Below are 12,112 nucleotides of genomic sequence, written 5' to 3'. Positions count from 1 at the left end.
CGGACCCCCGGCCTCCGTCTGAGACCCCCCCGGCCTCCGTCTGGGCCCGGCGTGGGACCGGAGGGTCGATGGATTTGCTCCGGGGTCCGGGTCAGAGAACCGGGTGTGTATGGATCTGGTCTCTCTGTGGACGGAGGCTGTCTGTTCATACGGGCCGTTAGAGACCAGAGGAGGTGGACCTACGAGAGCCGACCGGAGACCTGATGAGGGAGCATTCGGACTGCCGGGAGAGGACTCCTCACTGAGGAGAAGAGGCTAAAGACGGGACAGGAGGCTGAGATGGAGGACTTCAACAGAACGTTCTGGATGTTCGTATTGGGAACTTCCTAATTGTAAAGTATGACTCGCAAATGTGTCACGGGGCACAGCACTTTAACCAGACTGAACCACTAACCTGCTGTAAAGACTAATGTTGAATCATGTCACGCATACTGTATAAAAGTATCCTAGTGTAGAGCTTGTTGTTGTTGATGTGCATGCTAATACCAAACCCCCTGTGAGGCCAGAAGCCTGTGCCGATCCATCTCCAGTGTTCTTGTGAGCCTGAAGTCCTGAGCTGACGCGTGGATGCTGACTGAAGGAGAGGCGATGTTGAGCCCAGCAGAACCTCGGCTGCCATGCTGACATCAGGACTGTGGGAGGCAGCTTGGGTTATTGGGAGGCCCAGCGATACTGACTGGGAGACCCTGATACCAGTAAGGTTAAATGAGGTCAACCACTATCAGCTTAAGGGGCACACAATGCAGCATCATTTCTATATGATACCATCAGACACAAATCTATTATCATGCAGGCACTCATTGTATTCAATGGATCAATATTGTATGTTTCCCTCAGAAACGTTGATCTCAAACCAAGCTACCCCTTGCTTCAGCCTTGAATGTGTGAAATGTACTGTTTTTTTTTGTTTTTTTTTAACGTTTGCACTGCTATATCCTGGCAATTTTTGATTTGTCTCAACTGCCACTGAAATTGTATAATGTAAATGTTTGATGTGCAATGGGCGATACTGACCTCCAGAGTGTGTGTTGTGATTGCCAGACCGCTGTTTGTAGATAATTGAATAACCTTTGACCTTCAAACATATGCTGAGTGACCTATGTTGAGTCAGCAGTGTTTCTTGACCTGCACATTTGGTCGCTCCTCGTCGGTATCAATGCTTTTATTTTGTCTGAAATAATAAATTAAGTTATATATATAATGTGTATATATAACCTCATGGGATCACATAAGTTGAAACACTGCTCTTCCTCTAGTTAGTTTGGCTTTACAGTTTATCAGTTTGTCAAGGAGCTGCGAACGTTGGCTTCCTGTTTTCGAAACAAGAAGCTGGAGCAGGCCAAGGAGAAGCTAACGGTAGCATACCTTCCATACCATCCAGAGTCAGAGTGCAGGTTGGTGTCTACAGGCCAGAGTCAGAGTGCAGGTTGGTATCAGTGGGCAGACCAGCTGAAGATCTCTGGAGCTTCAGTGGGGAGGAGAACCAGAGGGGAACTGGATGACTTCAGGTTTCAACACCTTCCAAAAGCCTATGTACAACAGAGATGAATCTGGCAGTTTGCTTACACAGCAGAATCCCCCGGCCCATCAGAGTGAGTCAGAAACACCAGAGCCGTGTCAGGAGGCTAAGATTACCCCAGTATCCTAACACACCCTAATCCCCCGGCCCGGGACGCCAGAGCACTATGACACGTCCGAGAACAGCAAAGCTCAACATGTTTCCTAAGAAGAATTGAGAGAAATTGGATGGTAAAAATATTAAGCGACGTTCACTCACTGAAGGCCTACGGTAGGCCTATGTCACTAGTTCAATGTTTTATAGTTCTGTGGTTTGGTGAATATCAAACTGTTAATTGGTTGTGTAGTAAGAGTTTACATTGTATTTGGAATCTACCTTATGGGGTCATACGTTTCTAAAATGTGATTGTGTAAAAAAAAGAATGAGGAACTTGTATTGTGAAAGTTCACACTTCTCCAATTCACACACGATGACTGAAGCATTTAAAAATATTTAAAAAAAAATTAAAAAAAATTCTGAGGTTCAGGATTAAATGCGCTTGTTAAATTATTTAGGTAGAAAAGCTTAGAAGTTTCTACATTTCAATGTTGAGGCTATAATATTGACACCGACTGGATAGAAACTAGAGCTATCGTTGGTGTTACAGCGCCCCCGTGTGGCCTTCTCAATCACTGCAGCTCAGTTTATGGATCCAACTGTTTCAACATTAAGTGGACCTTCTAAAGGACTGCAGCAACAGTCAGTGGAGCTTCTCAATAAATAACCGGATGACCACTATTTTAACACTTTATTATTTTTCCACAATATTTCATAGCCAGATTGATTTAAAAAATTTCTCTGGCAGCAGGCGACCTTTCCCCTCCAACAGCTCCGGGTTCCCCAGAGGAGGTCTGTCCTCTACGAGAAACTCCTTTCCTCGATCAGCTTGATGACCACGGCCTCCTGGGGCCGGAGACTCAGCAAGGACAGAGCCACCGACCCCATGCGGTCCAGGCCCGTGCCCACCATGAAGACCCCGGCACTGGGCAGGCCTTGGGCCCAGTGGGGGTCCAGGCTCTGGGGATCCGGCCCCAAGTTCAGCACCACCAGGATCTGGACACAGCCCCAGGAGCGCAGGAAGCCCAGGATGGGTGGAGCGAGGGTGGTGTTGGTGTAGGAGGAGTTGAAGGACAGCATGGTGAAGCTCCCGGAGACCAAAGCTTCCTCTCTGGCCTTTGAGAGGCTGAGGGACGTGTAGAGAGCCAGGGCCAGACGCCTCTCCCTGTCCTACACCGCCGGGGAGGGAGAGGAGGCATTAGGGGAGGGAGAAGAAGGAGGAGGCATTGGGGGAGGGAGGAGGCGTTGGGGGAGGAGGGAGGAGGCGTTGGGGGAGGGAGAGGAGGAAGGAGGCGTTGGGGGAGGGAGAGGAGGGAGGAGGCGTTGGGGGAGGGAGAGGAGGGAGGAGGCGTTGGGGGAGGGAGAGGAGGGAGGAGGCATTAGGGGGTGGGACATGTCCCTGAGCATGTGTCCCTTAGCGTGTGTGTGATGTGTCCCTTAGTGCATGTCCCTTAGCATGTGCGACCTGTCCATCCCCACGCCCCGCCGGGCTCCAGAGGATGACCTCACCGCATTTGAAGACGGGAGGTCTTCTGGCAACGTCACATTCTGCATGGAAGAAGGAAAGGATTTCAGCAGGAGAAAACAGACCGACAAGGCATCTGTCCAAAGGGAGGGAGGAGGAGGGAGGGAGGGAGGGGGGGGAGGGGGGCATACCCGAGTGCTGCTGAGTTCCTCGCCGGGCTGGAGGGTGGGGGTCCCGGGGAGGGTCATCATCAGCACCAGGAGAAGCTTCTGGATCCCGCTGGACGTTCTGCCTCCCATCTGTAGGAACACATGTGCCGTTTCTCAATACCAAGTACGCGGACTACGTTCTCGCGGACTTGGAAGTACGTACTTGGCAAGTCCGGACATTCAAGTACAGACTTCCGAGAACGCGAGTACGCACTCTGCAATTGGAACAGCAGCGGACTCAATGATGCATTCTGGGATATTTAACGGTCCCAAGTCAACACGAGTCACCTCCGATGCATCCTCGGTAGAACGGCCTCATCGAGAACGCATCGAGAACACTTCCGGGTTTTACAACAGTACTCGCATACTTGGAATTGGAACAGTGCTTGGGCTACCACCGAACGCAAGTACACGAGTACACACGAGAACGCGAATTGAGAAACGGCTATGGACTCTGTTCACCCCTTCACAGGAACATCACAGATAACACAACATGGCCCGGGCCTGGAGTCTGAACACAACGGAGAATAAGACTCTTATTCTCTGCCAGATCCAGAGAGAGGTCCTCCTAATAGAGCTGACCCCATGTGTCGCCGATGGAGACCGAACCTCTAGTGACACCCGGCTCACCGTCCAGCTGCACCAAACGGCGCCGACGCCCTCTCGCAGGACCGCCTCCACGCTTTCAGCCACCTCCTGCGCCGACAGGATGTGACGCGTGGGAGGGAGTATGGGCCTCATCACCACTTCCACCAACGACCCGTTGAAGGAGCTGGGGGAGTGGAGCTCCTCTCCGGTCTGCCTCACCAGCACAATCCTGGGGCGCGGCACCGCAGAGTTTAACGGATCTCCCCACAAACACCAGGGCTGTCAGTCACACTGCCACCCCCGTCACTCACACCTTCACCCGTCACTCACACCTTCACCCGTCACTCACACCTTTACCTGTCGTTGTCGTTGTTGTCTGTCCCGGGGAACCCCCTGATGACCCTCCTCCACTCCGTCAGCGTCTAGACGGCGGAGGGCTGAGGTTAGCCAGGGCAGAGGAGGAGGAGGGGAGACGGGGACAGCTCCTTACCCGTTCTGAATACGCTGGATCCGTGTCGCAGATCGCAAACCCGGCCACGCCCTTCTCCAACCAGGACTTCAACGCACGCTGGAAGAAACCGTTCAGCCGTTATTCTAAACTTTTGACTGGGAACACACTCGTTGTAAACGCCCTGCATCAAGTTACACACTGCTGCTGAACTAGAAGTGTTGAATGGATTTGGGTTCAAACGGATGCGAACATTACAGGCCAGGGTTCACCTGGACGGTGTTGAACCGCTCTGGATAGACGCTTGTGTCGTTCACTTCTGGAACCTTGGTTGATGTGGTCAAGTTCAGCTCGCAGAGGTCGAGCACCACTCTCAGGCCTGGAGGGACGGGACCACACATCATGTAGAGCTGACAGAAAACCTGCTTACGGTTTTCTTTAGTATCTCGCTGCGTTTTTCACTCACCGGCTTTGCTGCTCTCCTTGAGCAGATGGTCCATCTGGGGCCCCGTCACCAGGCTGCCGTTGAGGACCGGGCCGTCGGGAGACGCCCCTGTAAGGAACAGACCTTCCAGGACCACGGCCCCCGCACCCAGGGACCTGATGTAGGCCAGCTGGGCACACACCGCTGGGGAGGCCGGAGGAGACGGTGGGTTAGAGTAAACGAGGTTTCCTTTTCAATTAAAAGTAAGCAAATAGAGTTGTTGGAAACGGTCCCTCACCCTCGATGCCTCGGAGACTCCCGGGCTGAGAGTCCATGAACAGGGCGGGCTGCAGCCGGTATAACAGGGACTTCTGCCACCACCGCAGCGGTTCGGCCACCGGGCGGGGGCTCTTCACCACGATAAAGATCGCCGTGCCGAGCATGGCGAGCCACGACAGCCAGAAGAGCAGGACCAGGCGGGACCGGATCCTAGTCCACCGCGGGCCCCCGGCCGCCTCCTCCAGCTCCTCCTTGCTCAGAGGCCGCAGCGCCGCGCGGGGCTCCGGGGTCAGCAGCGGGGCCGCCTCCACGTCGCCCCGGGTGAGCGACTCCGGGTCGTCTGCCGCCGCTATGCTGCCGTAAGCGGCGGGCTCTCCGGCGTTCAGACGCATCCTGCGGGACTGAGGGGGGAAACCAGGTCACACTAAACACTATGTTCGCATTGGCCCTCATGAAAACATGTGTAGCCTTTGCGGCAAACGGAATTAGCATCTGATTCGTTTCCCTACCGTGCTGTCCTCCAGGGACTCTCTTCTGGGCTCGCCCATGGGTCCTTGCAGACGGAGACGGTCCATAAGCTCGGGTCCTGGGGTTTACTGCGTCTCCTCAAGTCCCGGGAGTTAAACGCGCAAGAAACCAGGAATCTCCTCCAGAGGATGATGAGCAGGTGATCAATTAACCTAATGAATGAGTTCTGAGGCAGAACCACAACATCCAGGGACCAATGAGGTAGGCTGTGTTTAAAAACATTATTTTCAACAATATCAATGATAATGAAATATTGTTTCACATGGTCCAGGATACGTTATTTATCACTAAAGCTCGACTTAAAAGGTGCGGTTGGAGGTCTCTGTCGCAGTTGTCACTGAACGACAACCCGTCAGACTCACGTTTAGCTCTCTCTCGTCTTCCTCGTTCTTCGTCCCTCGTGGAGCCCGACCTGCTGTGTGTTCCTCCGGCTGAGCAGCGCTCTGATGTCGTGTTCAGAGCTCCTCATCAGAGAGCAGGAGATGGGAGGAGAACGGCTCCACTGGTGTAATTACTACAGAGGTGTCTCCTGCACCCTGACCACACATTCTGCTGCCCCATGACCCCCCAGCTGGGCTTGGGACTCCTAGGCCACCTCCTGGTAATCTGTTTGGTACTAAAGTCTGATTTCTCACAGTAACCTGAAAGTCGTGTGATTAATGGATGGGTTGTGTGTTTGTGCAGGGTTTGAATTCCACACCCCTGGGCCAAGTGGCTCAGAGGCATTCATGCTCAAGTTCATCTGAAGGAACGTCATGGCATGGTTTAGGAGGTAGACCGATCAACAAACGTAAAAAAAAAAAGAGAAAAAAAAAGTACCTACTACATTATCCATTCTTTGCTGCCTTTTTGTTTCATTATTCTATCCAGCCTGTGGTCTATCACATAATATAATTTAACCCCCTATGTACTTATTTCACATTTATTTTCTTAAGAAAACCTTATTTAATAAGGCTGCACTAATCAGACTTCTATGTAGTTTCTATGGCACAGCAAACAATATGTTGCTCCAGAGTTGACGAGTATACTCCACAATGCTAAAGGGAACCTCTAATTAGCTATAAGTGTTTTTCTTAGAAACCCCCCCCCCCCCTCTCTCTCGGTAAATGTCCTTCAAGTCTGCATCATTCCATCCATACCAGACCTCTGCTCTCACACCTGGCTGTGTGGACAACATCTACTGAGGGTAGAGCAGGCTTCCCTTCCCACACGGTCAGAGGTCACACGTTTAGCCGTGCAATGCACATTTGGGGCACCGGTGACCTCTGACCTTTAACAGATATTGAGTATGTTGTTGTTGATCTGTTGGACAAATATGATGGCTGCATCAGTGGGTGTGTCTCTCTGTCTATCTCTGTTTCTTTCTCTCTGCCCCTGTCTCTCGCTCTCTCTGTCTGTCATAGACCGACACAGTGACCAACTGAAATTCCTTGCATATTTGTGAGATTCAAAACAATTCCAATCTAGTGCATTGAAGCCAGTTTCTCTTGGTCAGAGAGCATGTCCGACTGACACATCGACTTTCTATAGGAAAAAGGATCCGCAAAATATGAATATATGTCTAGTTTCGTTCTCTGCACAGAAAACGCTACGTCAGACATCATTTAAATTATTTTATTATACCAAGAAAAGAAGTCTGTGATTGGTTCCTGGAGACGCTCCGTGTGAAGTGAACATGAAGTGACCCGCTCTGGGCCCCTCTGAACAGGAAGTGACCCACTCTGAGCCCCCTCTGAACAGGAAGTGACCCACTCTGAGCCACTCTGAACAGGAGGTGTTTGGACGGTTCTCTGAGCAGACCTCAATGTGGAGCTGAGGACGTAGGGTCTGACTCAGACCAGGACCCGGTCAAAGGACCAGGGTGGAGGTCCTCAGGGGGTGGAGGTCCTCAGGGTGGAGGTCCCCAGAGGATCAGGGTGGAGGTCCTCAGGGTGAATGTCCTCAGAGGGTGGAGGTCCTCAGAGGGTGGAGGTTCCCAGAGGATCAGGGTGGAGGTCCTCAGGGTGAATGTCCTCAGAGGGTGGAGGTCCTCAGAGGGTGGAGGTTCTCAGAGGATCAGGGTGGAGGTCCTCAGAGGGTGGAGGTTCTCAGGGTGGAGGTTCTCAGAGGATCAGGGTGGAGGTCCTCAGAGGATCAGGGTGGAGGTTCTCAGAGGGTGGAGGTCCTCAGGGTGGATGTCCTCAGAGGTCCTCAGGTTGGATGTCCTCAGGGTGGAGGTCCTCAGAGTGGAGGTCCTCAGGGTGGAGGTCCTTAAAGGACCAGGGTGGAGGTCCTCAGGGTGAGGTCCTCATTCACTAGAGCTGGAGTCTTTCTCTGGTTCCTCCTGGACGACGTCCTGATTCGGTCAAAGGAGGAGTCAGACCTTCATCATTAACTGGTGAGCAGCACTGGGTTCTCCTTCATAACATCTGTCTGAGGTGAGAGGAACTGTGTATGTGTTGGAAACCCCCGATGGCAGGAGCACACAAAGTGTCATCATGAGCACTAGGATCTACATCTAGATCTACATCTACATCAACATCTACATCTAGATCTAGATGTAGATCCTAGTGCTCATGATGAGACTGTGCTCCTGCCATCGGGGGTTTCCAACACACTAGTTCCTCCCATGTAGATGTCGATTTTCTACATCTAGATCTAGACCTGGATGTAGAGATCTAGATGTAGATCTCCATGAGGGTTGCTCACCATTGGCTCCTGGGTCTTCCCTGCCAGGACGTACTTCTGGTAGGCAGCGATGATGCAGTCACGCCTGTAGACAGAACACATGTTACAGCGCAGGTCTGCTGGTCCAGGTCCCTGTGAGTCCTCGCTGACTACGCTCTAACAGAGGGGGGTGTGAGGTGCTGCTCACTTGCTGATGACCCCACCCCCCGGAGGCAGCCCCTCCATGCTGTCCGCCGTCAGGAACTTGATGACGTACAGCAGGTCAGGATCCTCGTTTCTGGACCTGATCAACGCGATGATCTCTGAAAGACATCAACGGATCAATAGTCACGTCATTAGGTTTCAGATCAGGTCTCACAGCTCAGACTTTAGGATTAGTGACGGCAGACGGGTTTAATGTGAATGGGGAGTTTCCCTTTCTTGCTGCACGCTGCATGTTTGTCTCAACCAATCATGAGGCTGGAGGCGTGTATGCGTTCAAACTTGGCCCGCCGCTGTAAACTGTGCAAAGGCGGACCCGTGTATAAATTTAATTCTGCTTGCTTCGGGAGAATATCTCCGTAACAGGAAACCAGCCCCGACCAGAGCCCCGGCTCTGAGCCGTTAGCCCCTGGAGGTCTGTGCAGGATGAGGCAGGTGGTGCAGAGGACAGATGGTGTTTGGGTGTAGTCCAGCCTTTATAGTGGTAATGGAACTCACCCCCCACTTTGAGGTCGATCCGCTGCTCCAGCTCAGCCTCCTCCTGCAATGCCTTCTGGGACAGCTTGGGGGCGCCAGGGAAACAGACCAGGATGATGCTCATGTTGTCCAGGCTCCCCTGTGGATGGGGGGGGGGGTAAACAAAGCAGGAAGGTGGCTCAATAACAATCAGAAGATGCACTACTCTTACGATGAGTCTGGGGACGAAGGGGCGGAGTAGCCATTCAATATAGGTAAACATATACAGTACATATAGAACATATTGTGATTGGGGGGGTGAATGATGACACCTGGCTGGTGTTCAGGTAACTCTGCATGAAGCAATGTGTAGAATAATCTAATCCTTCTTGTTTTCATCCTGCATCTTCTAAAGCCTTGGTGAGTTGTCTTGTGGGTCTGCGGTGTTAATCCCTAATCCCGGCCCTTACATAGCCCTGCTGCCCGTCCCCGTCGGCCCTAAGTCTTCTATTTATAGACCTCCTCTCCTCTGGTCCGGTCCGCTGGACAGGCTCTGGTTACCAGGCAACGTAATCAGGGGAGCACCTGGGAAAAAACACCACCCCTGTCCCTCCACCTTCCCCCACCCAACCCGCCCTCCTTTGACGTCATTCGTTCGTAAATCCTCCGGGACTTGGAAGGTGTCTCCAGTGTCCTGCTGAGCCGTGCTAGCTCAGAACGACAGGAGGAAGCTCCGCAGGACTCAACTACCAAACACTGAACTACACACCCTTTCATCACAGTATGATGTTCTAGTAGTAGTAGTAGTAGTAGTAGTTGATGGGCAGTAGTACAAAGCGCCTCAGTGTTAACCAGAATCCTCCAGGGGCTTTTTCACACACTTTGTGGTGTCAGCCATGAAGCTTTTCCTTCAGATTTGTCTGGAGCTCCCCTGATTACATTGTCATGGATCACGTCATAAATTCTCCTTCCCTGATCCATCCTGACTCACGTCTTCAGGTTCTCTGAATACCGTTGGGGTTCCCCAGCAACAGAACCCAAACGACAGAACGCCTAGAGCCGTGTCGACCCAGGTCCACTCCCCTTGTAGAGGCAGAGGTCCAGGACTCCCCTTGTAGAGGCAGAGGTCCAGGACTCCCCTTGTAGAGGCAGAGGTCCAGGTCTCACCTTGTAGAGGCAGAGGTCCAGGACTCCCCTTGTAGAGGCAGAGGTCCAGGTCTCACCTTATAGAGGCAGAGGTCCAGGACCCAGTCTCACCTTGTAGAGGCAGAGGTCCAGGACCTGGCAGCAGATCTCCCTCAGGTCGTCGCAGACCTGCAGCCGGCTCCTCACGAAGGCGCACAGCTCCTCGTTGCCGATGGCGTCCCAGACGCCGTCGCAGGCCAGGATCAGGAACTCGTCGCGGTCGGCGGCGCGCTCCATCTCGTACACCTCGGGCTCCGGGGACACCAGCTGCTCGGTCTGGGGCCTCCAGTCCACCTCCTTGAAGGGGAAGTCCCCCAGGGCCCGGGACACGGCCAGGGACCCGTTGACGCGCTGCAGCATCACGGAGCCGCCGGCGTTCTGGATGCGCTCGCGCTCGCGCGGGTTGCAGGGCTTGTGGTCCTCGGTGTAGAACGCCACGGCGCCGTCGCGGCACAGCAGCGTGCGCGAGTCGCCGCAGTTGATGAAGTAGAGGTAGTGCGGCGAGACCAGAATGGCGGCTGCCGTGGAGCCGCTGCGCTCCCAGTCGTCCTGCCGGGTCAGCTGGTGCATGTGGGAGTCCAGCGCCAGGAAGCCACTGGCCACCCCCTGCTTCACCTCCTCGGGGTCCTCCTCAGCCCTAAGGGCCCCTGGGGAGCAGGGGTCAGAGGTCAGGATGGAGTTAGAGGTCGAGGTTAGAGGTCGGGATGGGGTTAGAGGTCAGGTTGACGTCAGAGGTCGTGATGGGGTTAGAGGTCGGGATGGGGTTAGAGGTCGAGGGTAGAGGTCGTAATTAGGTTAGAGGTTGGGATGGGGTCAGAGGTCAGGATGGGGTTAGAGGTAAGAGGTCAGAGGTCATGATGGGGTTAGTGGTCAGGTCATGATGGGGTTAGAGGTCGTGGTGAGGTTAAATGGAGTTTGGGTTTTTATCGATGGTCACAGACCAGTTCATCTCCACCAAGTGTAATGTAAAGTACACTTGGCATGTTCACTGGTGTGGTCAGTTGTAAGCCAGTTTAGCTAGCAGAAAACTAACCATGTGAAGACTTTTGAATGAAACATGATCTTTGCAATGAGATCCCTTTCTTTTTTTTCTTTTTAAGTTTGGATAGGTGGTATTTATCAGACAGAAGTTACCTAATTCAGTTCTATTGCCTTGATATTTATGTCTATAGCTCTATCTATCTAGATATGGTTGTGCGTGTGTGACCTACCTGAGGCCAGGATGTGGTCCAGCAGGTTCTTGGAGCAGTACTGCGCCACGGAGCTGCCGGCGTGGCCGTCGAACACGGCGTAGTAGCTCCAGGCAGCCAGCGGGCCCTTGAGCGCGGGCAGGCAGGTGTGGGCGTCCTCCATGGAGCTCCTCCAGCCCTGCATGCTGGCCACGGCGTAGCTGGTCCCCTGCTGGCACCCCCCCTCCGCCACCCACTTCTCCAGGATGGGCCGGTCCAGGTAGGGGCTGGGCGCCGCCTCCTCCCCGTCCGAGTCCGGGTCCTCGCCCGCGTCCCGCTCCCGCGGACCCCCCTTGAAGAAGAAGGTGACCATCTTCTCGGTCTCCTTCGCCAGCTGGCGCAGGAAGGAGGGCACCTCCACATTGCTGGCCCGACGGGCGGTCCGCATTGCGCCGCGGAGCCGCTTCTCAAGCCTCTTACCGGAGCTGCGGGGACCCCCCCGCCTCTTCCTGGCCCCGCCCCGCCTGCTGCCCTGCGTCTTCCTCAACAGGTCCAGGGCCGCGGCGCGCAGCAGCAGGGGGTCAGGAGACCGGAGACGGAGCACTGGAACTGGTGTTATCTAGATGACGGACTCTGGGCCGCAGCGGCGGGGACTGAGGGCATGGGGGTCCTTCTGGGGCCTGTTCTGCCGGGCTTCAGGAGGAGGGCATGGGGGTCCTATTGGGGCTGGTCTGCTTGTCTTCAGGTCGTCTTGGCATTCTGTTGTGAAGGTCTGTAGCGCTCTCCGTCTCTCTCCCGTCTCTCTCCCCGTCTGCGATGTTAGTCCATCTGTTTCTGTTGGCTTATCCCCTCGACCACGGCTCCGCCCATTTTGTCCA

General features: G+C 53.9%; 2 protein-coding genes across 2 annotated transcripts; both read right to left on the bottom strand.

The window, feature by feature from the left end:
• Positions 1 to 2,416: 2,416 nt before the first annotated feature.
• Positions 2,417 to 5,576, bottom strand: LOC311342668 (amino acid transporter heavy chain SLC3A2; the record flags this gene model as incomplete). The annotated part of the gene is made up of 10 exons (XM_084467535.1): positions 2,417 to 2,785; positions 3,125 to 3,163; positions 3,272 to 3,379; positions 3,920 to 4,106; positions 4,235 to 4,299; positions 4,368 to 4,445; positions 4,598 to 4,704; positions 4,792 to 4,953; positions 5,048 to 5,429; positions 5,538 to 5,576. 10 exons carry the CDS (start codon positions 5,574 to 5,576, stop codon positions 2,417 to 2,419), a joined length of 1,536 nt encoding a protein of 511 aa, XP_084323661.1.
• Positions 5,577 to 7,736: 2,160 nt separating this feature from the next.
• On the bottom strand, positions 7,737 to 11,682 carry ppm1na (protein phosphatase, Mg2+/Mn2+ dependent, 1Na (putative); the record flags this gene model as incomplete). Its single annotated transcript, XM_084466401.1, has 6 exons — positions 7,737 to 7,805; positions 8,245 to 8,308; positions 8,411 to 8,525; positions 8,923 to 9,040; positions 10,138 to 10,712; positions 11,277 to 11,682. 6 exons carry the CDS (start codon positions 11,680 to 11,682, stop codon positions 7,737 to 7,739), a joined length of 1,347 nt encoding a protein of 448 aa, XP_084322527.1.
• Between the last annotated feature and the right edge of the window lie 430 nt (positions 11,683 to 12,112).

Source organism: Micromesistius poutassou (assembly GCF_964030765.1).
Source record: "Micromesistius poutassou genome assembly, chromosome: 4".
NCBI classification, from domain to species: domain Eukaryota; kingdom Metazoa; phylum Chordata; class Actinopteri; order Gadiformes; family Gadidae; genus Micromesistius; species Micromesistius poutassou.
This window is presented reverse-complemented; position numbering and strand designations above follow the sequence as displayed.